Source organism: Erinaceus europaeus, chromosome 10 (assembly GCF_950295315.1).
Source record: "Erinaceus europaeus chromosome 10, mEriEur2.1, whole genome shotgun sequence".
NCBI lineage: Eukaryota > Metazoa > Chordata > Mammalia > Eulipotyphla > Erinaceidae > Erinaceus > Erinaceus europaeus.
The window spans coordinates 16,563,497-16,590,553 of NC_080171.1; the positions used below are offsets into that span (position 1 = coordinate 16,563,497).

General features: G+C 42.6%; 1 protein-coding gene across 3 annotated transcripts in view; it reads right to left on the minus strand.

The window, feature by feature from the left end:
* Positions 1-23,543, minus strand: part of MELK (maternal embryonic leucine zipper kinase) — a 141,573-nt gene extending 118,030 nt beyond the window's left edge. The window contains exons 1-8 of one of the 3 annotated variants that reach the window (XM_060199174.1): positions 23,042-23,543; positions 17,449-17,544; positions 13,996-14,081; positions 10,371-10,487; positions 9,475-9,618; positions 8,064-8,132; positions 6,041-6,133; positions 4,709-4,807 (exon numbers count right to left, since the gene is read on the minus strand). In XM_060199174.1, the coding sequence (XP_060055157.1) occupies positions 4,709-4,807; positions 6,041-6,133; positions 8,064-8,132; positions 9,475-9,618; positions 10,371-10,487; positions 13,996-14,081; positions 17,449-17,506 (666 nt within the window). In that variant the 5' untranslated portion in view covers positions 17,507-17,544; positions 23,042-23,543. The remainder of the gene's footprint in view (positions 1-4,708; positions 4,808-6,040; positions 6,134-8,063; positions 8,133-9,474; positions 9,619-10,370; positions 10,488-13,995; positions 14,082-17,448; positions 17,545-23,041) is intronic. The other 2 variants (XM_007524096.2, XM_060199173.1) reach the window with 2 other exon arrangements.
* Between the last annotated feature and the right edge of the window lie 3,514 nt (positions 23,544-27,057).

A 27,057-nucleotide genomic window follows, 5' to 3' on the forward strand; every position in this document is an offset into this window, starting at 1 on the left:
ACGCTACTTCACAGTATCAAGGGCTAACTTAGGCTAACTTAGGCAGTCTCTCTTCCCACAGGGTATTAGAGAATCATGGTCTAGCCACATAAAATGGCTGACCATTTCTCCTCATGATTCTCCTATCACCATACCTCTGCTCACACTAAGAGGCATGTTCTCTCCCTCTCTGAAAAGACATTTACTTTTCCTTTAAAAACTTAGCACAGGGGGGCTGGGAGGTAGCACAGCAGGTTAAGCGCACGTGGCATGAAGTACAAGGACCTGCATAAGGACCCCGGTTCAAGCCCCCAGCTTCCCACCTGCGGGGGGGCAGGGAGGGTGCTTCACAAGTGGTGAACAGGTCTACAGGTGTCTATCTTTCTCTCCCCCTCTGTCTTCCCCTCGTCTTTTGATTTCTCTGTCCTATCCAAGACAGCAATGATAATAACAACAATGATAAACAACAAAGGCAATAAAAGGGAAAAAAAATAGCCTCCAGGAGCAGTGGGTTTATAGTGCAGGCACTGAGCCCCAGCAACAATCCTAGAGGGAAAAAAAAAAAAAAAAACTTAGCACAAACCTCACTTCCTTTAAGATGTTCTCCCAAGCCCCATTCCTGTTCCTATAGCTTCACTTACACCCCTACTATAATATGGTACCCTCCACCCAGATAAGGGTCTCCAACAAGTAATCAGGCCCTCTCCAAGTTCAAGCCTCCAGTACAATGCATGGGAATACTATGGGGAAACTGACGTATGTGGGGTGGCATGGCGTGGCATGTGTCTATCTTTAAAAAAAAAAAAATAGCCTGGCACATAGTCTATGTGTTTTTATTTTGGGGATCTGCTAAAACTCTCAGAATTAAGTCTTGTTGAACACATATGTAATTAAGCTCTAAGCAAAACCATTCTTGCATCGCTGTCCCACAATCCTGTGGACTTTTGCCCTAAAGCTGTTATTTTTGTCCTAAAGTGTTCATGAGTGCTTTTTGGGCCCAGAGATGGCTATTATCTTCATCTAAAACCTGTGTTGTGGATGGGATTCAGTGCTGAATATTTATGCCCTCTTTTCTGTTTTGATACTTAAACTGTAAACGCTTTGAGGGCATGAGCTGTGCTTTATGGTCTTTAGTTCAAATATAGTGTTAGCCATGCTGACTACAAGGACAAATAAGAATAAATGAATGAATGAATGAAAAATTAAATTAAATAAATCAGCCTGGAACCCGTGGAAGGATCCCAGTTCAAGCCCTGTCTCCCTATCTGGGGGGGGGGGGGGGTCGCTTCACAAGCAGTGAAGCAGGTCTGCAGGTGTCTATCTTTATCTCTCCCTCTGTCTTCCCCTCCTCTCTCAATTTCTCTCTGTCCTATCCAATAAAAAGTTTTTTTTTAAAAAAGGTGGCTGCCTGCACATCCAAAGAAACTATTAAACAAACAAAGAGACCCCTCACAGAATGGGAGAAGATCTTCACATGCCATACATCAGACAAGAAACTAATCACCAAAATATATAAAGAGCTCAGCAAACTTAGCACCAAAAAAGCAAATGACCCCATCCAAAAATGGGCAGAGGATATGAACAAAACATTCACTACAGAGGAGATCCAGAAGGCTAACAAACATATGAAAAACTGCTCTAGGTCACTGATTATTAGAGAAATGCAAATTAAGACAACACTAAGATACCACCTCACTCAAAAAGGACAGCAGCAACAAATGCTGGAGAGGCTGTGGGGACAGAGGAACCCTTTTACATTGCTGGTGGGAATGTAAATTGGTACAGCCTCTGTGGAGAGCAGTCTGGAAAACTCTCAGAAGGCTAGACATGGACCTTCCATATGATCCAGTAATTCCTCTCCTGGGGTTATACCCCAAGGACTCCATAACACCCAACCAAAAAGAGGTGTGTACTCCTATGTTCATAGCAGCACAATTCATAATAGCTAAAACCTGGAAGCAACCCAGGTGCCCAACAACAGATGAGTGGCTGAGAAAGCTGTGGTATATATACACAATGGAATACTATGCAGCTATCAAGAACAATGAACCCACCTTCTCTGACCCATCTTGGACAGAGCTAGAAGGAATTATGTTAAGTGAGCTAAGTCAGAAAGATAAAGATGAGTATGGGATGATCCCACTCATCAACAGAAGTTGAGTAAGAAGATCTGAAAGGGAAACTAAAAGCAGGACCTGACCAAATTGTAAGTAGGGCACCAAAGTAAAAACCCAGTGGTGAGGGGTAGACATGCAGCTTCCTGGGCGAGTGGGGGGTGGGAGTGGGTGGGAGGGATGGGTCACAGTCTTTTGGTGGTGGGAATGGTGTTTATGTACACTCCTAGCAAAATGTAGACATATAAATCACTAGTTAATTAATTTGAGAGGGAGAAAATCAATTGTATGTCTCAAAGTTTTTTAAAACACAAACTGAATCTTTTTAATATATAGGCTGTGTATTTGATATGTGGACTCTCTCAAAAGCCTAGACCAAGTAGATCAGAAGCATCCAATAGCACAGCTATATACAAGATACTGGGTACTGTACAGCAAACCATAACAAAAGGACTTTTCAAAGTTAACCCAATTACCAAATAATGTGATAACATTAACTATCGATTGTCTTTTTGAACCCCAAGACAGCAGGAACCTCACATATCCACTATAGAGCCCCTACTTCCCCCAGTCCTGGAACCCTTGGATAGGGCCCACTTTCCCATATCCATATCAAATAATATTGCCTCCCCCAATCCATATCAAATAATATTGCATCCGCCAAGCCGATCACAACCTAACCAACACAACGATTGCCACCTCAACATGCTTCACTTCAGACTGTGTCCAGAGACTTCACAGGTGGAATGACAACCCTTCAGCTTCATTACTCGGGCGAGACCTTTCCTTTCATACTCTAATTTCATCTCAGGTGGTTCACTTTCTAACAAAGTCCCAAAACCTAGATATACACCAGTTTCTGTGAGAGAGAGATATCTTCACACGTATCTATAAACTACTGCAAAATATATACCTGAAAGCAGAAGTACACTAGAGTTTGCAGTGAGTACCTCCCTAACACTTCCTCTCCACTATTCCAAGCTTTGGGTCCATGATTGCTCAACAATTTGTTTGGCTTCGTATGTTAACTCTCTTTTCATCACCAGGTTCCAGATGCCATCAGGATGCTGACCAGGCTGCCCTGGATTGAAGACCCCCCCCAATGTGTCCTGGAGCTCCGCTTCCCCAGAGACACACCCTACTAGGGAAAGAGAGAGGCAGACTGGGTGTATGGACCGACCAGTCAACGCCCATGTTCAGCGGGGAAGCAATTACAGAAGCCAGACCTTCTACCTTCTAAAACCCATAATGACCCTGGGTCCATGCTCCCAGAGGGATGGAGAATGGGAAAGCTATCAGGGGTGGGGGTGGGATATGGAGATTGGGTGGTGGGAATTGTGTGGAGTTGTACCCCTCCTACCCTATGGTTTTGTTAATTAATCCTTTCTTAAATAAAAAATAAATAAATAAAAAATAAATAAATAAAGTTCAACCTAAAAAAAAAAGGTGGCTGCCAGGAACAGAGGATTCGCAGTGCAGGCACTGAGTCCCAGTGATAACCCTGGAGACAAAAAAAAAAAAAAAAAAAGAAAGAAAAATCAGCCTGAAGCAGTGAAGCCCAAATGTGACCGGATGTGGGTATGTGTCTATCTTTAAAAAAAAAAATCAGACTGAAGCAGTGAAGCTCTGAAGCCCTGGAGATGGCAAGGAAATAAAATCAAGAACTGATGAACTGATGGATGATGAGCAAGTTTCACAGATCTTGGTTCAAACTTTTCAGTACCTCATCCGAAGCATTCAGGAAGTATTTGCTAATAGAACTTAATCCAAGCAGCGATCAGAGAAGCTGTCCTGCTAGTCTGACCCTAGTTTGCTACAGACACAATAAGGTGTTCTTTCCACTTCTGTACAATTCTTTTTTGTTAGCTTGCTTTGACCATTAGCTCTTTATTGAGGGTTTTACTATTTTATTACTATATATCATCAGCATACCAAAAATTCATCCTTGTAAAGCATAGTTTGTATATTTGGAATAGTCACAAAGTTGAGAAAACATCACCACGACCACATTTGAGAACAAGTATCCACATAACCTTATCAGAATTCACTGCCCCTAACCCTTAAGGGGCATCATGAGTCGGCTCTTGAAAACTGGCTTTAAGCACAATGATGTATAACAAAAGCAAGTTTTCAAATAACACACTTCACTGCCTAAGATTTTTCTCATCAGTAGAACAAGATGGTGTTCAACAAAATGCTACTCAGAGACCTGCTATATTTCTATTTCTTCAATAAAACCCTTAACAAATCAAAAACCAACAGGAGAGTGGCTGGGGAGATGGCTCAGTTGGTAGAGTACTCAGGACTCTCATACCTGAGTTTCCCAGTTTAAGCCCTGGAATCCCATGTACCAGAACAGTGCTCAGGCTTCTTTATCTCTATTAATGTGGAATCTTGCCTAGCTAATAGGAAATGCATAAAAATAAAACTTTAAAAATAGAAAAAATTAACATTGGAAAAGTAGACATGTAAGAATCTTCCTGGTAAGAATCATTATCTTGTATTCTGTTAAGAAAACAATGCCTTTTTTTTTTTTATGAGATAGGACAGAGGGAAATTGAGAGAGGACAAGGAGATTTTCTCCTTTGTAATTCTCTCTTGTAATTAATACTCACCATAATCTTCTTGTACAGAGCCATGACATTCTCATCATCGAAGGGTAGAAAGCCACACATGAGTACATAGAACAGTATGCCCATGCTCCACACATCAGCCTGAGAGGGAGGAAAAAATTATTCCAAAAATATTTTATAACATACAGATTTCAAAATGAAGGACACTCAACTATAAGCAGGATCTTGACAGAGGAGAAAAAGAATGTAAAGGTCATACAATTCAACCTAATCATTCTAGAGGCTGAGAATCAATCTAAAACTCAGAGAGGAAGGTCTTTTGTCTAAAGGGACCCAAGATGGTAGGTCTCTTGCCTTCCAGTTCCGTATGCTCTCCTCTCACACTGGACTCTTGGCCTTTGTAAGAAGTAATTTCCGATAGGTTGAGCTAGACTGAGCATGATAAGAAAGGCAAGGCAGCTCTCAGATTCTGCAAAACAATTTTACACTACTACTACTACTGATGATGTATTACAAATGAGGACTATGTAAACATGCATGAGGATGTCAAAACAAGTCTTAAAGTTGACTGCTGATGAATCTGCAAACGTGACTAAGCTGCACTGTAAAGTCCTCTCTCTATATAGAGAAACCTTAATAAAGTTCAGTGATTGACTTTTCAAATATAGAGGCTAGAAATTAGCCTGCCAGCACAAACAGCCTTACAGATCTCAAAATCCCAGAAAGGAGCTTAACCTTTACATAAGATATTCATATGTCCCCTGAGTCTTAAGCATCAGTTGGCCTTAGTCAATAATGACGCTTCTGGTGGCTGAGGAGAGGTCACTACTTCCAACCACACTTGAGCCTTAGGAAAATTTTAAGAGTTAAGAAGGGCAGCATCTTTTTAAAAGGGGGTTGGGGGGAGAGGAGGAAGAATAGCCGAAATAAATCGAACAGTGTCAGACATCCAGATAGTAATGACATTAATAACCCAAATCTAGTTGCCAGTCCTAGGCTACCAAATCACATCCAATTATTAGAACTCGACGATGCCCCAGAGAACAATTTACTTTCAAGCACACACCTGACTGCTCGTCCATGTTGCAGGAGGTCAGAGATTCAGCGCTTATGCCTCAGAGATGTCAAATACTTCATCTATAAATTGAAGCTTGATAGCTTGGCACTAATGTTATAAATCCAAAGCAATCTGAACAGTGTCTAACTACTGATCACCAAGAAATTTATGTTGATTATATCCTGAGTTGATCTGCTTTCTTGAGTGTTTTGACCAGAGAACTACTCAGCCCAGGCTATTGGTGGTGCCAGGGATCAAACCTCGGACTCTTCCCATGCAAGGCTTGTTACTACCACTGCACTTCTCCCAAGTATTACCTCTGATCCAAGATATGATTTGCCTTGTATTAATTCAGGAGCTGCATAAGCAAGACTCCCGCAGCAAGTCTGCAAATGGTCATCCTTATTACCCTGTCAACAAGATTAAAAAATTAAAGACTTTTTTTTACAGTAAAACAGTTTCTTTTTATTGAAATAAATGGCAGTATAACATCATGTGAGTCAGGTGTGCATTATTAAAAATCAGCCTCTGTACACATACATGAAAGTCACCACCAAGCTAAAGCTATGCCATTTTACGTAACAGACATAAGCATCAACAGGTTTTGCCACCCATTGGGGATCCAGGATCAAACCCCCAACACGCAGATACTGAAAGGCAAGTATATAAACATATACGCAGTGACATTTGATTCACAAATTAGACAAGGTAATTGACTGATAAAATAATTAATAAAATAAAATGTAACAATAGACTATAATAAAATTTATTATTAAACATTTTACTGTATATAATACTGAGCATATCCAGTTGTCTCTAGATGACTGAAACTATGGGATGTAAATGTACAGATAAGGGGGACTGATGCTGTAGTGTCTCTCATCTCTGTCTCTCCCTCCCTAGTCTCACCCCATCAAAGAGAAAGGGGGGGGAGAAAGAGGGTCTGAAGTAGTGAAAATGTGTAGGTACAAAACCCAGTGAAAACCCTGGAGGGAGGGAGGGAGGGAGAGAGAGAGGGAGAGAGAGAGGGAGAGGGAGAGGGAGAGGGAGAGGGAGAGGGAAAGGAAGAGATGGAGGAAGAGAGAAGAACAAATCTTTCATATACTAAAATCAAAGAATCGTTCTCCTTTTGGGGATGGGGGACTGATTCAGTCTAATTTTCAAAACCATCACTGTCATTTTTCTAAAAAGATTTATTAATTAAATCTTCAAAAATAATCTTTTTAGTACAAGCAAAGAAGCTAGAAAAAGAAGCATCCAAAGTACTAAAAGACTTCTATGGCCAACTCAATACTTTATGCCCACTTGGATGTGAATACATGCGGTTTCCTTTTCTCTGTATGTTTACCACCACCACAACCTGAAACCAACAAAACCCTTTTCCCCTTAGCTGAGTCAAATCAGACCGAAACTTCCTAGACATTCAACCATGTAAGAATCAATTTAACAGCATACATCTTTCTAAATGCTCATGTCTTCCCAGCTCCCTAGGGCCCAAAGGGTGGGGGATAGAGGGAGAAGTTATTTCTTGACTGATCTTACCTACAACATCAAATCTTTACAAGCACAGACTATTTCCTTTTTCCTTCAGGGAAAGAAGCAAGGTGATGCATAAAACAGGCCTCTGGGAGTCTACTTTTCAGCCTCAGTTATAAGACAAATCACCATCTCAGGTTCCAGATCTACTGAAACAAGGACTTTGCTCCCTTCCTTGGTATATCACTGAGCCCTGCACTTGTGGTACACTCTTGCTCTTTCTCATAAAACAAATACATTCTTTTATATAAATGCAAACAATTGCTACTTACCTAACTATTTGAATAACAAAGACAAGGTTTACACTAAATTCCCAAAACTCATGATCTAATTGACAAAGGCAGAATCTAATGACAATATGGACAAACTACAAACACATGGTCAATCCAACATTCATGCTGTCTTGGCCCTACGTCATCTTGGGAGTTTTCTCACAACATTTGCATGAAATTTTCAGCAGGTCCAACCCTGGATCTACAACAATGGTTCTTGACTTTGGCTACATAACTGAATCATCTAGAGAAATTACAGGGCTGGAAGACAGCATAATAGTTATGAGAACAACTTTCACATCTGAGGTCCTGAGGACTCAAGTTCAATCCCCAGAACCACCACAAGCCAGAGTTGAGCAGTGCCTTCCTGGTTTAAAGTGGGGGGTGAGGGGCTAAAGAAATGTTAGATGAAATTCTCTGTATGCAACCAGTCTCAATGAAGATTAAAGAGAAGTTACTGGAAGATAACACATTAAAAGGTGAGTTTACTAACTCAATAAATAAATAAAAGCATTTTAATTCTTGCACTTACCTTGGGTTCTGCACAGAGACCAAAGTCAATCAGCTTTAATTTATGATATTCATCAAACAACAAATTTTCCTGGTAAAACAAAGATATTTTCATAAATATCTGACTTTCTTATATCACACCCTACCTTTACCCATTTCCAAGAACAATTTAAAGCTGTTTACATTTCAAAACCTGACCACAGGTAGAGAGTAAGAATCATTTAAAAAACAAAATAATGTGAGTGCATAGAAGAAGAAGAATATTAGTAACTGTACCACTTTCCCTCAGTACTAATTAGCATAAACCATCTGTTTGCTTCAACTGTACAACTTATGCAACAATAGTTGATGTGATATCAAAGACTAGTTTACACTGAAAGAATCAATTCAGATCAGCAAAGAGGTGGGTATAAACAGAGATAAAAAGATAATAACACTGCCACATATTGTCAGGCCAATTTTAGGCCCCCTGATCCTGCTCCCAAGTAACATTCAAATCCATATACACTATTATTCATATAAGTCAGAGCAGACTTAAAAGTATTCACATTTTTATCCTGTCCTCGAAAAGTAGACTGTCCATCCCATTGTACTGCCTGAGGCTCCAAAGTCCCAGGTTAAATCCCCCACCCCCATACACACACACTAGTGTAAGCCACAGCTGAGCAGTATTGTGGGGAGAAAAAAAAAAAAAGAAAGAAAGCTTATATTCTTCTTCCCTAGAAGATTCCTTGCTTATTACAAAGATATTTATGTCATACACAACTAGCTGATGAATAGAATTCTAGTAAGTCCACAGAGTACCAGAAGTTAACAGTAAAGAAAGAAATCAAGTGATACAGAGTCGGGCAGTAGCGCAGCGGGTTAAGAGCACATGGCACAAAGCACAAGGACGGTTGAAGGATCCCAGTTCCAGGCCCCAGCTCCCCACCTACAGGGGAGTCGCTTCACAGGCAATGAAGCAGGTCTGCAGATGTCTATCTTTCTCTCCCCCTCTGTCTTCCCCTCCTCTCTCCACTTCTCTCTGTCCTATCCAACAACAACGACATTAATGGCAACAATAATAACTGCAACAACGATAAAAACAACCAGGGTAACAAAAGGGAAAAAATGGCCTCCAGGAGCAGTGGATTCGTGGTGCGGGCACCAAGCCCTAGCAATAACCATGGAGGAAAGAAAGAAAGAAAGAAAGAAAGAAAGAAAGAAAGAAAGAAAGAAAGAAAGAAAGAAAGAAAGAAAGAAAGAAAGAAAGAGAGAGGGGGGGGGGGAGGGAGGGAGGGAGGGAGAGAGAGAGAGAGAGAAAGAAAGAAAGAAAGAAAGAAAGAAAGAAAGAAAGACAGACAGACAGACAGACATGATGAGTAAAACAGAAAGAGACACAAAGTCAAGATAGATTCTAAACAGAACAACTGGCAACCTGATGCAGCACTTACTGGCTTGAGGTCCCTGTGAGCATAGCCCTGGCTATGCATATAAGCAACTGCAGATACTATCTGGCGGAAGACAACACGGGTCTCCTCCTCCGACAGCCGATCCTGAGAGATTATGTGGTCAAACAGCTCCCCTCCAGGGCAATACTTCAACAGCAACAGAGTCAGAGAGGTGCTGTTATTACTTTAAAAAGTACTTCAGAGGAATTTATGATATAGAATGACACTTAATGTGGTGCTGGGTTCAGTGTGGAACTCTACCACTATAATCTTATAACTTTATAAACTACCATTACAGCGCAATAAAAACAATATTTTTAAAAATTGCTCTTATGTCAGAGACAGTATTAATTTATAAACAAGGTTACTGCAATCAAGCACATTCAATACACTCTCAGGAGCAGATAAATCAACAATTCCTCCAGGAAAGGGAGCAAGTCTTGATCTCAGGTAATTTTATTACCAGTAAATAGAAGTAAAATCACTATCACTGCAATTTTTAAACTCATTAACAATTTCATATTTTTATTACAGAATTAATAAATATTACAGGAGGTGGTACATTAGATAAAGTAAGTAAAACTCTCAAACATGAGCTGATCAATGCTCTGGTAAAAATAATAATAATAGTAATACACAAAATAGTTCATATTGTTATGCGCACAGCCCAGGTTTCAGTACAGCCCCCATAGCACGGGAGGAAGCTTCAGTGCTGACGTGTCTTTGTGTGTGTGTGTGTGTGTGTGTGTGTGTGTGTGTGTGTGTGTCTGTCTAAAAAAGGCAGAGCAGTGAAATCCCAGAAAAGACAAAAAAAAATTGTTCATAAGGTGTGTTTTTATAGCATCCCATACAGACTCACACAGTGCCCAAATATTTTTAGGTCTCTGAAACATACTAACCTCAAGAACCAGAAATATTTTGTTGGCTGTCTCTAGCACATGGTAGAGTTGACATATATGCTGATGTCTCAGATTCTTCAAGGCGTCAATCTCTGTCTTAACCCTGGGCAAATCACTCTGTGATCAAACATTATACTGAATGAATGAACAGCAAGCTGATTTCTGAAACATCAACATCAGTACAGACAAAAATACAGAGAAGCAGAAGCTCTTACCAGCCTTGAATCATTCAACAATATAGAAAAACATACGAATGAACTTATTTGTATGTACATCAGAAAGGCCTTTATCAGAAGGTTTAACAAAGATAAGCTCAATAATGATCAGCAGAATAACTGGAGGTGGGCATTAAAACCACCTCAAAAAGGAGCCGGGCGGTAGCGCAGCGGGTTAAGCGCACATGGCACAAAGTGCAAGGACCAGCATAAGGATCTCGGTTCGAGCCCCCGGCTCCCCACCTGCAGGGGAGTCGCTTCACAGGCGGTGAAGCAGGTCTGCAGGTGTCTATCTTTCTCTCCCCCTCTCTGTCTTCCCCTCCTCTCTCCATTTCTCTCTGTCCTATCCAACAACAACGACATCAACAACAGCAATAATAACTACAACAATAAAACAAGTGGGTAAATAAATAAAATAAAATAATCTAAAATAAACCACCTCAAATTCCTTTTAAGAGGTTATCAGCTTCAGGCCTGCAAGATGAAGCAATGGATAAGTGTTGGACTCTCAAGCAGGAGACCTTGAATTCAATCCCTGGTGTGTCCAAACGTACTAGTGATGTTTTGGATCTCTCTCCTCCACTCTTAATTAATAAATCTCAACAAATAAAACATTAAAAAAGGGGTGGGGGGCAGGGAAAGGAAGCACCATGCTGTGGCTCACTCAGTGGAGTGCAACATGTTACCAAGAGGCAGGACAAGGGTTCAAGCCCTGCCCCAACCTGCAGGGGAAAGGTTTTATGAGTGGTGAAGCAGTGCTGAAAATCTGTTTCCCTCTCTATCCCCTTCCTCCTCAAGTTCTCCCTATAAGCTAAGATAGCATGCCGGTTATACAAATTAACTGGTTTTAAATGCTTGAAATATTGAGGTCCCAGGTCACAGCTCCTGCTGCCACCAGTAGTCGGAGCTGAGCTGTGCTCTGGTTAAAAAATAAATCCAATAACAGTACTCATGAAGCACCAAAGAAAACATTTTAAAAAGTAACTCTGTCTAGGGCAGGCAAAATAGCTCGCCTGGATAGTGTGTGTCTTTGCCATGTGCATGTTAGAGCATGGCACATAGCACACTGAGAGAAACTGCAATGTTGGAGCGTCTCTCTTTCTCACTCTCACTGCCTGTCTCTATCAAGAAATAAAAAATATGGGTGGGGGGAATACAGGGAAAAGGATGACAGAGGACTTAGTGGGGGTTGTACTGTTACGTGGAAAACTGAGAAATGTTATGCATGTACAAACTATTATATTTACTGTCAACTGTAAAACATTAATCCCCCAATAAAGGGAAAAAAATTTAAAACTCAATCTAATGATGAGTGGCTTAAGATCCAATTAAAGGAGCCTGAAGGTGGTGCAACGAGCAGACCACTGCCCTTGGAAGTGTAAGGTCCCAAGTTTGAGCCCCGGCATCCTAGGTGCTATAGTGATGCTCTGGTTCTTTCTCTCTCTCTCTCTCTCTCTTTCTCTCTCCCTCCCACTCTAGCTTGTGTTTAAAAAAATAAATAAATATTGAGTTAAATCAGACCAAGAATCCAGATATCAAGTCTTGACCTAGATTCAAAAATATATTTTTGACTAGTCTAATATGATAAGCTGGTTTCCTCAGGGTCCCAGTCAGACTGAATCCCCAGCACCACCCATAGGCAGAGCTGAGCAGTGTTCTGGTCAAAAAAATTAAAATAAAATTCAACGGCTCAGTTTCTTTATCTCTTCCCTCTATCTTCTCCTTCCCTCTTGATTTCTATCTCAAATAAATAAAATATTGTTTAAAATTCCCTGGGCTGAGCAGCGGTGCCGCCTGGTTGAGTGCACATATTACAGGGCACGAGGACCCAGTCCCCACTTGTAGGGGTGAAGCCTCACTAGCAGTGAAGCAGTGCTGCGCATGTCTCTCTGTCTCTCTCCTTCTCTCTCAATTTCTCTGTCTCTATCGAATAAATAAATTACATTTTTAATTAAAATAAAATTCAAAGGGGCCAAGCAGTGGCACATCTGGTTGAGTGAACTTAGTACCATGCACAAGGATCCAGATTCCAGCTCCCAACCCCCAGCTGCAGGAAGGAAGCTTCACAAGAAGTTAAGCAGGCCCTCGGGTGTCTCTCTTTGCCTCTATCTCTCCCTCCCCTCTCAATTTCTCTCTGTCCTATCAAATAAAAAGGAAAGTAAGGGGCGGGATAGCCGCTGGGAGCAGAGGATTCACTATACCGACAATGAGACCCAGCAATAACCCTGGTAGCAAAAATAAATAAATAAAGTTCAAGACAAAATAACACCCTCCCCAAGTTACTGCCCCCCCCCAAGTTACTCTTTTTTTTTTAATTTTTATTAGTAACTTAATATTAATTTTTAAAAGTGTAAGATAACAAAGGTATAATTCCATTCCCTTCACCAGAGTTCTGTATCCCCATTCCCTCCACTGGAAACTACAGTAGCTATCTGTCTATATTTGTACATATTTGTGTCTTTTATTTTTTCCCTATGGTCCTGCCTTCTCTTCCTTTCTAAGTCCCTAAGTCACACCTACACCTGTAGCTACTACTGAATGTCCTGATGTTCTTCCTCTTCTCTCCATCCTGATGGAGTTGGAATTCAGAGCCCTCTGGTCATCTTTTCTCCTATCAATTCTCCCCTACGGGGAGTAAGGACCAAAAGAATTCCCCCAAGTTACTCTTAAAACCATACATTTATATATATTTGGTTGTTGGAAAAGTTATAATGTATTTTAAGCGCAGGTGGCGCAAAGCACAAGGACCAGCATAAGGATCCCGGTTCGAGCCCCTGCAGAGGAGTCGCTTCACAGGCGGTGAAGCAGGTCTGCAGGTGTCTATCTTTCTCTCCTCCTCTCTGTCTTCCCCTCCCCTCTCCATTTCTCTCTGTCCTATCCAACAACGACAACAACAATAATAACTACAACAATAAAAAACAACAAGGACAACAAAAGGGGATAAATAAATAAAATAAATAAAATAAAAATTAAAAAAAGATAATAAAAAAAATTTTTTAAAGTTATAATGTATTTTTCTATGAAAAAAAAAGTAATGAATTTTCTGACAACCCAATAATGGATAATTTTTTAAAAATTAAGAAAATATTCTAATAAATCAGCAGGGGGCCAGGTGGTGGTACACCTGGTTGAGCTCACGTTACAGTGCACAAGGACCCAGGTTCGAGCCCCCGGTCTCCACCTGCAGAGGGAAAGCTGCACAAGTGGTGAGGCAGTGCTGCAGGTGTCTCTCTGTCTCTCTCTCTCCCTATTACCCCCTTCCATCTCAATCTCCAACTGTCTCTATCCAGCAAATAAATAAAGATTAAAAAAAAATTCTTATCAACTTTCTAAAAGAAAAAAAAATCAGCAAAATGAGTTGTAAATCACAAAACTAATGTAGAAATATTTATAAATAATTTAAAACTTACCCCTAGAGCATTTTTATCCATGATTTTAATAGCTACCATTTCTCCAGTAAGGATATGGCAGGCAAGTTTGACCTTTGCAAAGCCACCTAAGAAAAAGAAAATCCATCATGAAGAGAAACACAAGGCTAACCTTCTGTTTAGGATCATTTATGAATATATTATCATTACAGTAAACGGAGGTACTCGGGCACCTCTCTACATACTTTTTTTTTAATATTGTATTTATTTTTTTTAGTCATTTTGGATAGAGAAATTGAGAGGGGAAATAAAGAGAGAGGGAGACCCTGCACTACCATACAGCAGAGCTCAGCAGTGCTCTGGTTTTTCTGTCTTTCTGTATCTCTCTCTCTCTCTCTCTCTCTCTCTCTCACACACACACACACACACAAACACAGAGAGAGAGAGAGAGACATGTCTCTGTGTCTCTCTGTGTGTGTATAACAAGAGAGAGAAAAAGGGGGAGAGAGAGATGCCTGTAGCCCTGCTTCACCACTTGTGAAGCTTCCCCCCTGCAGGTGGGGACCCAGAAGCTTGAACCTGGATTGTACATTGTAACATGTTCACTCAACCAGGTGTCCCACCACTTGGTCCCCTCTGTATGATTTTTTTTTTCAGGCATTTTAAGCTTTTATTCAGCAGGCATAGAGAAACACATGGACAAAAAGCCATATGCTTTCATAAACGGCCTTACTGATCCAGTCTTTCCTCGAAGTTTGTGGCTTCCTCTTGTTGCTTCCAAAGTGTTAGTCATGATCCAGGAATTTCCCTATCCACATACTAGATGACTTTTTTCTTTTGCCATGATAGTGTATCTCTAATCTTGTAATAAAGAAGAACAAAGGATTCAGCAGCTGGGAGAAGAGCTCAACTGAGTAGAACATGGGACTCGCTTACTTAAGGCTCACAGTTCAATCCCTGGCACCACGTGTGCCCGAGTGGTGTTCTGGCTTTTCTCTCTCTCATGTGAAACTCCTCATATAAATGAAATAAATCTTAAATAGTAAGAACTCACTGTTTAAGAGCTGGAGAAAGGGGGCTGGGCAGTAGCCTAGTGGGTTAAGCACACATGGCGCCAAGCTCAAGGACCTGCACAAAGATCCTTGTCAGAGCCCCCAACTCCCCACCTGCAGGGAGGTTGCTTCATAGGCGGTGAAAGGTCTGCAGGTGTCTGTCTTTCTCTCCCCCTCTGTCCTCCCATCCTCTCTCGGTTTCTCTCTGTCCTATCCAAAAAAAAAAAAAAAAAGACAGCAATAACAATGATAATAGCAACAATGATAAACAAAAAGGGCAACACAAAAGGGAAAAAAATAGCTTCCAGGAGCAGTGGATTTGTAGTGCAGGCACCGAGCCCCAATGATAACCCTGGAGGCAAAAAAAAAAAAAAAGAGAGAGAGAGAGAGAGCTGGAGAAATAGAACAGCACACAGAACTTGCAGGAAAGCTGGTGAGACAGCATAACAGTTATGCAAAAGACTATCAAGCCTGAGATTCAGAAGTCCCAGGTTCAATTCCCAGCACCACCGAAGCCAGAAATGAGCAGAGTTCTGTGGGGGATGGGGGTGGGGGGGAGTCTTACATGCAGGTAGTCACGGGTTCAAGTCTCAAAAAATCAGTAATAGAGCTAAGTAGTATTCTATTAAAAAAAGTATTGCAATTAAATGCATTTTGTAGTTAATACTGTTCGAACACAATATCAAGTTGAGACAAAGTTAAATAATACGAAATTTTCATTTACATTTGTGTTTCAAAACTAGATAAATGTGTACATCTCCAGGCAAGGGTCAGGGAAATAGCTCAGTGGTAGAGCACAGGGCTTGAAGGCCTGGCGTCCCAGGTTCAATAAACAAAGCCACAGAGCCAGAGCTCTGTGAGCAGAGTTCCCGTCTCTATTTCTCTCACTCATCCTCTTCTACCAGGGAGCATAAATAAATGTGTTTACTTGAATAACTCTTTACTTATTAATGTATGTATGTATGTGTGTTTGCCTCCAGGCTTATTGCTGGGGCTTGGTAACTGCACTATGAATCCACTGCTCCTTGGAGGCCATTCCTCCCCCATTTTGTTGCCCTTGTTACTGTTGTCATAGCTGTTGTTGTTGGATAGGACAGAGAGAAATGGAGAGAGATGAGGAAGACAGAGAGGGGAGAGAAAGACAACTGAAGATCTGCTTCACCACTGGTGAAGCAACTCCCCTGCAGGTGGGGAGTCGGGGGCTGGAACAGGGATCCTTCCTCCAGTCCTTGTACCACCTGCACTTAACCGGCAGCACTACCGCCCAGCCCCCTTTGAATATCTTTAAGAATAAATGTCAGTGGCCCAGAACATGGCACAGTGGGCAAAGTGCTGGCATACACATGGTCCTGAGCTGAACCCCTCATGCTGCAGGTGCCAGACCAACGCCCCGCTCCTCTACACCACCTTCCTCTAATAAATACCTGACAGTTGAAAATAAATCCCGACCGACTTCGACTTCCCTTCTGACGTCGACTTCCCTTCATATTTTTGAGAGTTTTTTTAATCTTTACTTTTTTTTCAAAAGATTTATTTACTCGCTGGTGCGAAAGAGAAACCAAGTATCACTCTTGAGACGTGTGCAGACGTGTGCCGCCAGGGATCAAATGCAGGGCGTCGTGCCTGCACATCCAGCACCCTGGCCACTGCACAACTCCCTGAGCCGCTGCTTGGCTCTTCCAAAGACTGATTTTACCTCATATGATGGGGTGGGAGGCAGAGGGAAGGGTGACAGAAGCACCAGCTTGCTACTTGTGAACTGAGAGCTTCTGCCCCCCCCATCCAACTTCTTCACAGTCAAGCAGAGTGACCCTCACAAAGGTCAGATCAAAACTCTCCAATGACATTCATTCGAAATAAACTGACCAACAAGCCTCCTCCTACTTCTGTCTCTTATTACTTTTTTTTTTTCATATTAAAGTAGACTGAGGAGCCCGGCAGTGGCACACATGACTGAGTGCACATGTTACAGTGCGCACGACTTGGGGTTCAAATCCCCAGTCCCTAGCTGCAAGAGGGAAGCCTCACAACTGGTGAAGCCGTGCTGCAGGTGGCTCTTTTTCTCTCCCCCTCCCTTCTCAATTCTCTCTGTCCTGTCAAATATAAGAAAAATAAGACTTTAAAAAAAATATTTTTAGGGGCAGGGGTAGATAGTATAATGGTTACACAAAGAGACTCCCATGCCTGAGGCTCCAAAGTCCCAAGTTCAATTCCCCACACCACCATAAACCAGAGCTGAGCAGTGCTCTGGTAAAAGAAAATAAATAAATAAAATAAATTTTAAAATGTACAAAATCTTTTATAAAACAATAAAAAATAAAGTAGACTGATAAAAATTTAAACTACACAGGCTAGGCTAAAAAGTTAATGACTGCTCAGATAAACTATATTGTCAGACTAGTTAAGCTACCATCTGGCTCCAAGAAAACAAATAAATAATTACCTGTCCCAATAGTTTCATATAATTCATAGTATTTGAGAAGTTCATCATAATCCTTCATAGTCCTCCTATAAGTTTATTCAAAATTACAAAACGAATCTGTAAGAGAAATAATATATGATCAAAACAACCATTGTAAGATTATCACCATTAACGTAACTGCAAATACAAATAAGTCTCTTCTCGCCATTTTTTTTATTTGTCATTATAGATTACAAGATTTTAAGATTACAATGTATAGCTCTATACCACACCCAACACTTAAATAAGTCTTAAGAATATAAATGATACTGAAAAAACTGACTAGCGATATGAGAAATAAGGGCTAAATTCCTATCTCACATCACAGGTAAAAGTCAACTCCACAGCCTGCGAAATAGGTCACCAGCCACATGCCAGTTTTGAGTCTGACCGGTCACCATCAGTGAAGGAAACTTCAGTGATATGGCCCCTTTCTCTCTCTCTCTCTCTCTCTCTCTCTCTCTGCCTTTCTGCCTCCATAAATAAATAAATAAATAAATAAATAAATAAATAAATGTCAATTCCAGATCAAGTAAAGGCTTAAATATGAAAACTAAAATTCAAAATTTAAATATTGCTGTGATTTCAGAATGTAAGATCAGATAAAATACTAATCAAATTAAAACACTAGACAACCCAGCAGAGAAGCAATTACAGAAGCCAGACCTTCCACCTTCTGCACCCCAAAAAGAATGTTGTTTCATGGAGGTTGGGCGGTAGCGCAGTGGGTCTTATAAGTCCACCTGGCACGAAGCACAAGGACAGGCGTGAGGATCCCGGTTCAAGCCCCTAGCTCCCCACCTGCAGGGGGCCACCCGCTTCACAGGCAGTGAAGCAGGTCTGCAGGTGTCTCTCTCTCTCTCTCTCCCCCTCTTCTCCTCTCTCCATTTCTCTCTGCCCTATCCAACAATGACAACATCAACAACAACAATAACTACAACAACAATAAAAAACAAGGATAAGAAAAGGGAAAATAAATAATATTTTTAAAAAATTTTTTAATTCTAAAAAAAAAAGAAGAATGTTGGTTCATACTCCCAGAGGGATAAAGAAAAGGGAAGTTTCAAATGGAGGGGATGGGACACGGAACTCTTGTGATGGGAACTGTGTGGAACTGTACCCCTATTATCTTATAATCTTGTTAATCATCATTAAACCACTATTAAAAAGTTAGGAAAAAAAACATTAGACAATTATGAAATTGAAAACTTGTGCACATCCAAACATACCATTAAAAAGAAAACCATAAATATGAGAAGGTATCTGCTACACACAATACAGAGGATTTCTATTCAGAATATATTTTTTCATTCCAACATAATATAGAAAAAAAATCTACAGAAAAATAAACAGTTAATATAAAAAGGCCTGTTACAAAGAAAAACAATTGAAAAAAATGGTCAACTCCAGTAGTCATAAAGGAAATGCAAATTAAGGGGGCCAGGCTGTGGCACACCTGATTAAGCACACACATTACAGTGCTCAAGGACCCAGGTTCAAGCCCCCAGTCCCCACCTGCAGGAGGAAAGTTTCACAAGTGGTAAAGCAGGTCTGCAGGTGTCTCTGTGTCTCTCCCTCTCTACCTCTCCTTCCCCCTCTCAATTTCTGTCTTTAGTCAATAATAAAAATATTTTTTAAAAAAGGGGGTCAGGTGGTGGCACATCTGTTTGAGTGCATGTTACAATGCGCAAGGACCCAGGTTCAAGTCCCCAGTCTTCACCTGCAGGGGCAAAGCTTCATGAGTGGGGAAGCAGTGCAGCAGGTGTCTCTCTGTCTCTCTTCCTATCACCCCTTCCTCTCGATTTCTGACGATAACTAATAAAGATAATAATTTTTTTTAATTTAAAAAATATTTAAAAATAAATTCAAATTAAGACTTCAATGATATAAAAGTTAGATTCCATAGAATGAAAAATAATTACTAATTATGCTTCACAATTCACATGTGTTACATATACTCAAGTATGTATCAAATAATATACTAGTATTTTTTTTCTCCTCTCCATCACTAATATTTTATTTCTCTTATATTTGATGGGACAGAGTGAAATTAGAAGGGGGAGAGATAGAGAGGGAGAGAGACATCTGCTACACTCCTGAGGCTTCACCCCTACAGGTAGACTGGGGGGTATGAGCTCAACCAAGCCGCTCATACACTGATGTAATAAAAGTCAGCACAGCTGCAGGGAAAGTAGCTTAGTAGTGGAGTGCAGAACTCCCATGCACGAGGGTCCAGGTTCAATCTCCCTGCACTGCCTTGGTTCTTTCTCGGCCATTAAATAAGTATATGGGGGGGGGTGGTGGCTTTGCTTTATCTTATTGTGTTTGATTGTTTTTACCACAGCACTGCTCAGTCCTGACTTCTGTGGTTCTGGGGACTAAACCAGGGCCCTCAAAGCCTCAAGCATAAGTCTTTTGCACAGCCAGTATATTATCTCCCCATGCCCCCCACCTTTAATTCTTTGGGGGGGGAGTCTTAGATCAATCTTACTTAATTCTGTCTTCCAGAGTTTTATGTTATTGATTTTTTTTAATTTTTTATATTTATTAATTTTCTCTTTTGTTGCCCTTGTTGTTTTTCATTGTTGTTGTTATTATTGCCGTTGTTGTTGTCGTCGTTGTTGGATAGGACAGAGAGAAATGGAGAGAGGAGGGAAAGACAGAGGGGAAAAGAAAGACAGACACCTGAAAACCTGCTTCAAGACTTGTGAAGTGACTCCCCTGCAACGCCGGTCCTTGCACTTCGCACCATGTGCGCTTAACCCACTGCGCTATCGCCTGACTTCCATGTTACTGATTTTTTTTTTTAAGACTTATCTATCTACTGTTGAGAGAGAGCAAGCCAGGCCATCACTTCAACATATTCCATATGTGGTGCCAGTAATCAAACATAGACTCTTAGGTATGCAAGCCTTGTGCTTCACCACTGAGGCACTTCCCCAGTGGTGTTTTAAAATGAAGTAGAAATACAAAAAACACAGGAGTAAGTTGGGTCCTGTTAGATGCGTATATATGTAAACTGGGTCCTGTTAGATGTGTATGTATGTAAGGCTTATCTTATGTGGAGAACAGGCTGTCTGGAAGAACTACTGATCAATTCTTTAGACTTTTTTTTTTTGTCTCCAGGGTTATTGCTGGGGCTCAGACGAATCCACTGCTCCTGGAGGCCACCTTTCTTTCCCCTTTTGTTGCCCTTGTTGTCTATCGTTGTTTTTAATATTATTGTTGTCATTGCTGTTGGATGGGACAGAAAGAAATTGAGACAGGAGGGGAAGACAGGGAGGGAGAGATAAAGACAGACACCTGCAGACCTGCTTCACCACCTGTGAAGCGACTCCCCTGCAGGTGGGGAGTCGGGGGCTCGAACTGAAATCCTTACGCCATTCCTTGCGCTTTGCGCCACGTGCGCTTAACCCACTGTGCTACCGCCCAGCCCCCAATTCTTTAGACTATTAACCACCACCACCCCCTTTTTTTTTTTTTAGTATTTTTATTTATTTATTTGTTACTGGAGGGAGACAGTGAGAAACTGAGATGAGTGGGGGAAATAGGGAGGGAGAGAGACAGAGAGACACCTGCAGACACACATAAGCATATAAGCATATAACAGGACCTGCCCGGCTGTCACTGTTGGCTGCACGCAACTTTTGCAAAGAAAATAGACGCCTTGCTTCAACTCCTCGTCTTTTGCCAGGACAAGTCATTTTAATTGGACATTATTACAACAAGAAAGAGTTAAATAATTAGGAATTGTAGTAAATACTGAGAAAGAAATAAGCAACAGTGGCTAGTTAGAATGGGTCCCTGAAAAGGCAATATTTAAGAGTGAGAAGAAAAAAAAAAAAAAAAAAACCAAGCCTATTGATAACCAGGCTGGGGTATTCTGATAGAAACTTGAATAATATTTCCAAAAACACCAGAACATGACAAGCAAGCAGTTTCCATACAAGCCAGTTAAAATGTAACGATCCTTTATTTGACGGGACTCCAGTGTTCTCTTCTTGCAACATTCGGCTTCCTAAAATACCCAATTGCTGAAGCGCTCCCACCCTTGCCAACCTGCATTCCCAAACTGGGTCCAGTTCCTTTAATCCCTTCCTATAGCCACCCAATGAAACCCTGACATGAAGCCCTAGGCTGGCAAAATAGCTTACTTGGATAGCGCAATGCTTTGCCATGTGCAGGAACCAGGGTCTAGCCTGCCCCCTCCCCCGAAGCTTAGGTGCTATGGTGTCCCTCTCTCTCTCCTCGCATGTTAGCTAACACACACACACACACACACACACACACACACATCCCTAGGGAATATAGTTTCCTTGTGGCACCCAGTGGGGAGGGTCTGTCTGGTTTTGTTTGTTTGTTTGTTTTTTACTACAGATGAATCTTGACCAATAGGCTTTAAATCTTTAGCCCCCGCCTAAAGAAGGAGCATTCCAAAAAGAGGGAATTTAGGTACAAAGATCACAGAGACAGAAAAAGCTGAAATCAGATGGATTTGATCTGATTAGAAGCAGCAGCAAACAGAAATGCAGATTTAGAGCTGGAAGAACCGCTTTTGTGTACACTGTGTGTTGTCTTCCTCCCTCCCCCACGATAGGACTGACCCATTCCCCCTCGCTCTAAATTGCCGGCTGGCCCACAGTAAATACACACCAGGGCCAGACACACTGATCAGACCATCCCCTGAAGGGGCAGGAAGGGCCTTTCTGAGCGGGAACACAAACCCAAATAGGAAGAGAAGTCTGGAGCACTGGTCTCTAAGCACAACTCCCCTGACATTCCTCCCAGCCTCACTCCACTACCCAAGAGAAGCACCCCGAGGTGACGGTCAGGAACACGCACTCATCCCAGGTGCTGGAGCAGAGCCCCTCCACCCTCACCCCCAGCTCCCTATTCACCGCAGGTGGGGGGGGAGGGGTTGCTCCCTTTGCTGCTAAAGCCTCTGGTGCACATGGCCCGATGACCCTCCCATGTCACTACTCTGCGGAGGTGATTTGCAGGATCTGAACACAGAAGGGGGAGGAAGGTGTGATAACAAGTTTCCTCCTTGCACCTGGACGGCTCCCTGGAAACTGAGCTGTATGAGCAAAAATAGTTGTAAGAGTGGGGGTAGATAGCATAACGGTTATGCAAAGAGACAGTCATGCCTGAGGCTCCAAAGTCCCAGGTTCAATCCCCTACACCACCATAAACCAGAGCTGAGCAGTGTTCTGGTTGAGAGAGAGAGAGAGAGAGAGAGAGAGAGAGAGTGTGTGTGTGTGTGTGTGTGTGTGTGTGTGTGTGTGTGTGTGTGTGTGTGTGTGTGTGTGTTGCTAGAAATCCTTCTCTGAGCTCCTTTCGCAGAGACAGACATCCAGGGTCAGGGACATTCATTCATTCATTCATTCATTCTCTCACTCACACGCAGCGCCCTCCAGCCTCACCGAGAAGCCGGGGTCTCCCAGTCCACCCACCCAGGGGGGGAGGGGGGCGTAGGGAAGGCGACAAGCCCCACCCAGGAAACCGGGGGGCCCCCGAGGGGTGGCTCCCCTGAAATGCTCCAATCTCGGGGCTGCCGCCTGGACCCGACGCTCACCTACGGCAGGAGACACTGACCTGACGGGCGGAGGGCCGGCTGGGTCAGGGGCCAGGAGAAGGGCAGTGGCACCAGCGGGAGTGCAGACCGGGAAACTAGGCAGCTTTTCCCCAGCGCGCCGCGGCAGCTTCCGCCCGCCAAGGGAATCAAACCTCCCGCGCCGGAAGGGGCGGGGCCTGCGCGACGGGGACGCGCGTGAGGGCCCGCGGGGGCGCGCAGGGCCCAGAAGGAGCAAGTGCTGGAGCCGGGTGGGGATGTTCGGGTGGCATCTGGACCCTGCCTGGAGGCGGCGAATCAAGACCTTGGTCTTCAAGGTGGAGCGCTCTCTCTCCTTTTTTTTTTTTTTTAATTTTTACAATTTTATGAATTTATTTGTATTTGTTTAAGTTGTTGCAGGCATTTATCAATTGAGAAATATTGAGAAAGCATGAGGGAGGGGAGAGATAGAGAAAAACAAGAGACAGCCCTGCTACACTTCTCCGTGAAACCTCCCCTTCTTTTCCCCCCTTTATTGGGGAATTAATGTTTTACATTCAACAGTAAATACAGTTTGTACATGCATAACATTTCCCAGTTTTCCATATAACAATACACCGCACTAGGTCCTCTGTCATCCTTTTTGGACCTGTATTCTCCCCACCCACCCCAGAGTCTTTGACTTTGGTGCAACACACCAGCTCCAGTCCAGGTTCTGCTGAGTGTTTTCTCTTCTGATCTTGTTTTTCAACTTCTGCCTGAGAGTGACATCATCCCATATTCATCCTTCTGTTTCTGACTTATTTCACTTAACATGATTTCTTCAAGCTCCATCCAAAAGGGGCTGAAAATGGTGAAGTCACTATTTCGTTCCCAAACTTGAAGGAAAAACATATGTGCAATTGTTTACCCCATCAATCTGACTCAGGGCCCATGTATATTCACATTTAGCACAGGAGCCTGTGTAACCTCTGAGTCCCTGTCAGTCTGAGCTCGCAGTCCATGGTCACAGCTGGGAACATTCTAAGCTGCGCTCATTTCAGGACCAGTCTCCCTAGAGTGGCAGAGTAGGCTGACCCAGACTCCCTTCAGAGAGTGGGACAGTCCCTACCATTGTTACTTTATCTTTTTATTATTTTATTTTTATTTTTGCCTTCTGGGTTATCACTGGGGCTCGATGCCAGCACTCCTAGAGGCCATTTATTCTACCACCACCACCACCACCCTTTTTTTTTTTTTTTTGGCTCCAGGGTTATCTCTGGGGCTCAGTGCCTGCACTACAAACCCACTGCTCCTGGAGGCCATTTTCCCCATTTTGTTGCCCTTGTTGTTGTTGTTATTGTTATTGTTGTTATAGCTGTTGTTGATGGATAGGACAGAGAAATCGAGAGAGGAGGGGAAGAGAGAAAGGGGGAGAGAAATAGAGACACCTGCAGACCTGCTTCACTGCTTGTGAAGAGACACCCTCACTGCCTGTAGGTGGGGTGCCAGGGGCTTGAACCAGGATCCTTGTGCAGTTCTTTGTGTTTCATACTCTGTGCACTTAACTGGGTACACCACTGCCCAGCCCTATCTTGCTACTTTATAGTGAGGACAAGGTCCTGGAAATGCCCAGAAGAGGGTTTATGATGATGTTCCTGATGGAGGTAGCCAGCAATGGTGGAGAGAAGTATTTATTAGGGTCTAGGCCCATCTTATCTACAGGGAATCCTAGCCCTAAGTCCCGAGTTTGATCCCAGATACCATACATGCCTGAGTGATACCATACATGCCTGAGTTCAGGTCTTCTCTCTCTTTCTTTAATACATAAATCTTAAAGAAAAGAAGTAGGGCTGGGAAGATAGCATCAATAGTAGTGCAGTAAACTCTCATGGCTGAAGTTTCAGAAGTGCCGGGTTCAATCCTCAGCACTACCATAAACCAGACCTGAGGAGTTCTCTAGTAAAATAATAATAATAGGGAGTCGGGCAGTAGCACAACTGGTTAAGTGCACGTGGAGCAAAGCGCAAGGACCGGTGTAAGTAAGGATCCCCGTTCGAGCCCCCGGCTTCCCACCTGTAGAGGAGTTGCTTCACAGGCGGTGAAGCAGGTCTGCAGGGGTCTACCTTTCTCTCCCCCTCTCTGTCTTCCCCTCCCCTCTCCATTTCTCTCTGTCCTATCCAACAACGACGACAACAAGAATAGCTACAACAATAAAACAACAGGGCAACAAAAGGGAATAAATAATAATAATAATAATAATAATTAAATAAAATAACAACTGTTATTAAGAATTAATTAGGGGCTGGGCAGTGGTGCACCTGGTTGACTGCACACATAACCATACTCAAGGGCCTGGGTTCAGTCACCTGGTCCCCACCTACAGGAGGGAAGTTTCACAAGCAGTGAAGCAGTGCTGTAACTGTCTCTCTCTCTTCCTCACTATCTTCCCCTCCCCTCCCTGTCCTAGCAAATAAAAAAAAAAAAAAAGGAAGAAAAAGCAAAACAAAGCAAAAAGTGGTCTATGGTGGATTTGTTGTACAGCCACTGAGCCCTAGCATCAACTCAGGTGAAACTGTAAATTAAGTAATTCAATTAAACAAAGAAGAAGGCGAGGATGAGGGGTTAGTGGTGGAGGGAAAAGAAGAAAGAGCAGCCTCACCTGAAAGTCTCCAGGTGTCTGTCTTTCTCTCTTCCTCTCTATTTCCCCCTCCCCTCTCAATTTCTCTCTGTCCTAATAAAATTAAAAGAAAAAGAATGAGAGATAGAGAAGAAGAAAGAAAAGAATTATCTCCCAATAGGTAATCCCAGGTCTGGATTTTTCTTTTTAATGGGCTAAGTGACATTATTAAAGAAAGCCAGGATTCCAAGAATTTAAGAGTTGGAATTGGGGCCCTTCTTGCCAAAGGTGGGTACAACATTGACAAAGCTCTGTTTGTACTGTATCCACTTCTGGGCTGGGCCAGTCTTCTCCTGTTGGGCCACCTTGGGAGTCTGACCTTTCACTTTCCAAACATGGGCCAGAGGACCACAGACTTCACCTCCCAGCATGCATCTGGCTACTTCAGCGTGATCAGATCCTCCACCCCACACTGGCCCAGCAGAACTTCATCATCAGTATGTAGGCTGAGTCCCGTCACCACATAGGAGCACCATGGGGTTGGGGTGGGGGCTCTATGACTGTAAAGCAATAAAAGTGGAAACTTCAACCTGACTACAACAAGGGCAACAAAATGGGGAAAATGGCCTCCAGGAGCAGTGGGTTTGTAGTGCAGGCACTGAGCCCCAGAGATAACCCTGGAGCCAAAAAAAAAAAAAAAGGGGGGGTGGTGGTGGAATAAATGGCCTCTAGGAGCAATGGATTTGTAGTCTGGCATTGAGCCCCAATGATAACCCAGAAGGCAAAAAATAAAAATAAAATAATAAAAAGATAAAGTAGCAATGGTAGGGACTGCCCTACTCTCTGAAGGGAGTCTGGGTCAGCCTACACTGCCACTCTAGGAAGACAGGTCCTGAAATGAGAGCAGCCTAGAATGTTCCCAGCTTGTGACCATGGACTGTGAGCTCAGACTGGCAGAGACTCAGAGGTTACACAGGCTCCTGTGCTAAATGTGAATATATATATGGGCCCTGAGTCAGATTGATGGGGTAAACAATTAATCGTACATTATTTTTCCTTCAAGTTTGGGAGCTACTCTGTCCCTGATCCAGCTTTCTAGCCCTATTCTCAACTCTGATACCATCTTCCCAGACAATATTTTTAGCCCACCTCCATGTTAACTATCAAGCTCAAGCAAAAGTTACTAAAGTCATGGGCGCCTTGGAACATACCTGAAATAGGCTTCCAAGCTTCTTCCCACCCAAAGACCCCTAGTGTCATCTGCTCTCTTCTTACCCTTGGGTTCCTGTTTATTAAACAATTTGTCCTGCCTCATTACTTACTGCCTTTCAGCCGCCAAATTGCAGATCTACTATAATTCTAACCTGACTCCCGTGGACAAAAGACCTCACCAAGGTGTCCCGGAACCTCATCTCTCCAGAGCCCTACCCCACTAGATAGA